The 4,741-nt window shown below is 31.2% G+C and overlaps 1 protein-coding gene across 1 annotated transcript; it reads left to right on the top strand.

The window, feature by feature from the left end:
- The first annotated feature begins 1,056 nt into the window (after positions 1–1,056).
- LOC124368253 lies at positions 1,057–1,416 on the top strand. Its single transcript, XM_046825528.1, has one exon. It carries the CDS (start codon positions 1,057–1,059, stop codon positions 1,414–1,416), a length of 360 nt encoding a protein of 119 aa, XP_046681484.1.
- The last annotated feature ends 3,325 nt before the right edge of the window (positions 1,417–4,741 follow it).

Genomic DNA, 4,741 nt, shown 5'->3' with positions numbered 1-4,741 from the left:
TCAGTGTACATTTTAGAGGTTTTAGAGAGTATTTTTTAATAGTGTTATTTAAAGCATACAAAATGTTTATTCTGTTAACTTAAAAAGTAAATATGGCAAGATTTGGATTCTTCAGATCGCTTGTATTCCATACCGTGTAGTAACCTTCTCAAAATAAATTAACTGTCTTCAGTTTTAAATCATAAACCTAGTCAAAAGTTACAATGACACGTACAGCATTTGAGAAGAGATTTTCACAAATCTATGTTATTGTATATTGTAATGTAATACAAAGGTTTAGAATATTAAAATATTCGGCTTACTGTTTCTTTGTAATTCCTGAAAAATTTAATTTTCTGTTACATTAACAAGAAAATTAGGTAATCGTAGTAAATTTCCGTGAAACTTTTACGAATGGAATCAAAATCATTACCGACGATAAATGATTAGGAAACAACAGAGCTTTGCTAAACAAAACCCCTATCGCTCAAGGCGTTGATATTCACCTGCATTGTATTATTGACCACGTGAAATACTACAGATGGAACAATCGTTTAATATATATTATAGATTACCTTCAAAAGCTGGGACCAATGTTTTAAATGAACTGTGTGAACTTAAAATAGTACTTATACATATAAAAAATTAAATAAAAGTTATGAGAAACTATAGAATAATAAAATCATATGATGCGATAGTTATTGTAAAGGATACGAGCAACAGGTAGTAATTAATCTTTGACATATTTCACGGACAATTGGTTCTTAATAAAACTCCAAAGCAGTTTTATTATTTTTATTTCATCTATTAGTCATGTCAACTATAATGCCTGCGGAAAATTACGCTAAATACTACCACCTACTTAAAGATAATTTCTTTACTAAATATTACCTATAAATATTGGATGCAGCCGTCAAAATTTAGATGGTATAGATACTTCTGAATTAAATATAAGCACGCTTGCATTACATGAATCCTTCTTAGAAGGGATATTGATTTTTATTGTTCAACGATGAGGACTTTGCACGTCTACAGATAAGTCTCCATAATGTATTGGATTGCTGCGTTTCTAATAACATGAAGCTAAACTCTTCAAAGTGCTCTGTCATGACCTTTGGTCGTTCGCACAACCTGCACCATTTTCAGTATAGTATTGAACAGGACCAACCTCTAGGAAGAGTGTCCTCGATAAAGGATCTGGGTGTTACATTTTCATATGACTTCTCATTCAATGAGCATGTTAACGACCGATGTAGAAGAGCTTACAGGATGCTGGGCTTCATCACTAGGTCAACCCGCGGTATGACAAATCCCATTGTCTTGAAGACCATGTACTCATCCTTTGTGCGTCAACTCCTGGAGTATGCTAGCCCTGTCTGGTCTCCCTACCATCTGGGTCTTATTGAGAAACTGGAAGCTGTGCATAGGATGTTCTAAAGGATAGTGGGCGTTCGACAGGGGCTGCTCTACAGGGAAATCCCTATTGCTGGACTGCAGGCTGATCTTCTTCTCCCTGATCTTCAAGCGAGGCGGTGCGTCGCGGATGTTCTGATCCTGAAAAAACTGGTAAATGGACAACTGGATTGCCCGATGCTCCTATCATAAGTGGACTTCCGTATTCCTTTGGCAAGGACTCGATCACGCGACTTGTTCAGTAGACGCCATTGCCAGCGTTCCTATGTCTTCCACGGTCCACTCGCCAGAATGGTCAGGCTTGGAAATGGTTTCTGCGACGAGTTCGACGTCTTCAATGATAATGCACCAATTATTAGGGTACGTGTGCTAACTGCTTCCCAGTATAGTGTAGAATAGATCGGGGCCTTGTTGAGTGCTTTGGACATGGCATAAATATGTTTTTTTCTTTCTTTGCATTAAGTAATTAATTTATTATAACGTATGCTGTAGTCACTTTTGCCAATAATTGTAGCTCTTCGTATTTCTTTATTTATATGATTTTTGCAGTTGTTATTTATTATTGTTGTATTTGCCATGTGTTTTATATATGTTATATTCATATTTATTTGTATATAATATATATATATATATATATATATATATATATATATATATATATATATATTTCACCCGTTATTGTTAAGGTTGGTAGTTTGTATTTGTAAAATGTTTTATCTATTTTTTGGCTTTGTATTTTATAGATCTTTATCACTTGTTATTCATTCTTATTTTATTGCATTGTCACTTATTTAAAAATATTTTATTAACATTGTTTTTCATTTATATATTTGTTTTTTATTATTGTTCTCCATTTAAAGTTCTATGAACTGTTACTTATTAAGGATTGTTTATTTTTGCATTGTAATTTATTTCTATATTGCTTATCTGCTCAATTATTATATATCATTACTGTTTTATATATATATATATATATTATATATATATATATATATATATATTGTACTCTGTCAATTATGTCTAGGAATATAAAGTCCAATTGCACGTTTGGCTTGTCCCTGTCAAGTTTACGCACTGTGGTAATTAGCTACCTTGCAGTATGTATCTATTTATACAGTGGTCTTTGACCGTTGGAAGGAAATAAAATAAACATTTTCTGCTACAGTATGGGAGAATTTGATCAAAGCATTTATGGCGTTGCTGCACGAGACAATAGAATATTATTAATCAGGTTCTTTATACTCTGAGGCAGAAGAGTATTCTTCCTCTTTGAAGACTCTTTTGTATCCTTAAGACATCACAACTAGTGGAAATACTCCTTAGAGTTGAGTACACCGTAAGCAATAACCTTGCGTTTGTTCCAGATGCAAAAGATAACGGCACCCTTTCTAAAATATTTTAATATTTACGCTTAAGCTTCTAAGTTCTTTTACAAAACTCATTAGCACATACAAGGAAGATATCTGGGGCCTTTACAAGCTTTCATCATAGCCCTTTATGGTGATACAGATTCATCTTTTTATCATATTTTGGGTTGCCTACCAAGAATCTAATAGAATATTAATAGTGCTTATACTTATTAAATGAGTTTATTTACGATTAACTTTGTAAATGTTTTACCAATTTCTGAATTGCATAAATATATAGCAAACAAATACATAATATTTAGAAGGAGGAAGGAGTCATAACATTTGTTCAAAGATATAATAACACTGTGATTTAAATACGGCTGATATTTATTAAGGACACTGCAATTCAACATGATAGATGGAGTAGTTAGAGATTTAGTGTTAATTCATATCCTCGAATTTGAAACTAGGCATAAGAGTAATATTGTTATACCTGCGATTTGGTCTAGCATATTTCAAAATCAATTCAATAAATAGTTCCCCATAGTTTCCCCAACATCATTCATGAAGCAATAGAAGATTGTAAAAATGCAACTTCATTCAAAAATAGTTTAATATCTTTTGTGCTGTAAAGGTAATTACTCAATAGAAGAGTATTTAGGAGACTTCTCCTACTTAGCTTTCTTATTTTGCTCATTAGCTCTTTCATAGACTATAATAGCCTGTTTTTAAAACTATCTTTATTATCAGTTAATTTGTACGTCTTTCTTTACTGTACGACTATATTCTACACAATGATTGGTCTATGAACAAATCAATTATTCGACTTTCACTTTGACTTTGATAATATAATGAATTACTTTTAAAACATTGGATTAATCCTGTTTTCCTTTATTTACTCACATTTAGTAAGTGTGGAATAAGCGCATGGTAGGCATTCAGAGCTATTACGTAGATGCATTTAAATTCTTTCCTATACCCCATACAATTCTGTTCATCGCTGATTATTCAATTATTTTGAAAGTATTCTTCTTAGTAAAACTACTAACTCTTCACTTATAACAGAGTAGGTGAACGCCACACTACGTGTCGTGTAACAAGGTTTTGCTGTTTGCAAGAAAGTGTCAAGTATCGTTTCCTTATGTTACACGTGTTCACAGAAATAATCTCCCAGCCAATTATATCACGAGCTAAGTTAAAATAAAAAAATACATCAATCATTATTATATACTACTCTTTTATGTTTTTTTCGGTTACTTTAATTAATGTGTTTAGTTAGAATTTGAAGTTACGAATTTTTGCTTATAATATTAAATAATATAATGATCTAGTTGGTAATAATTAATATGAATATAAAAAATATTTGTTTTTTTTAACAGTGACTGGATTGTCAACGCTACCCTAAATTGCATTGAAATCTAGTATAGGGTAAACATTACTTTGTGTACCAAAACAACAAAACTTGCAGACCTGTACAAACAGACATCCTGTGCTCTTCCATTTATACATAGAAATTGAGTTGGAGTGGCGTGATGTTTACAGAAGAGGAGAGGTAGACATAAACTGATAGTATCCGAATTGTAAACATTTTGTTTTCAATTTTCGCTTCAGGTTAACTTTATTTTGTTATTAATCAACTAGGTCTATTGTATTTTGATTTAAAAAAAAAACGCTAAGTATTCTTTTCACGCGAATAGTGATTTTATTTTTTTAATTTTAATCATCATTTAATTAGAGTATCATTCATTTGAAGACCCTGTATTTCATGTTTAATTCTAATCTATTAAGAATGTTTAAAGTTTAATACATATTTAAAAAACAATTGAATAATTTGTTTTAGGTCATTTTTCCAGATACAATACCTTGAAATATGTAACATTGAATCACTTAGAAAATCTGCGACCGATTACTTATTTTAAAATTCATGTTTTTAGTGTACATCAGAACTAGTATTGTTGCATGCTTTAGTATGTTTTATAATATATGTTTTACAAGAATTG

Source organism: Homalodisca vitripennis, chromosome 8 (genome assembly GCF_021130785.1).
Source record: "Homalodisca vitripennis isolate AUS2020 chromosome 8, UT_GWSS_2.1, whole genome shotgun sequence".
Lineage (NCBI taxonomy): Eukaryota > Metazoa > Arthropoda > Insecta > Hemiptera > Cicadellidae > Homalodisca > Homalodisca vitripennis.
The sequence above is the reverse complement of the archived record's forward strand: the minus strand, read 5'-3'. Positions and strand labels throughout refer to the sequence as shown.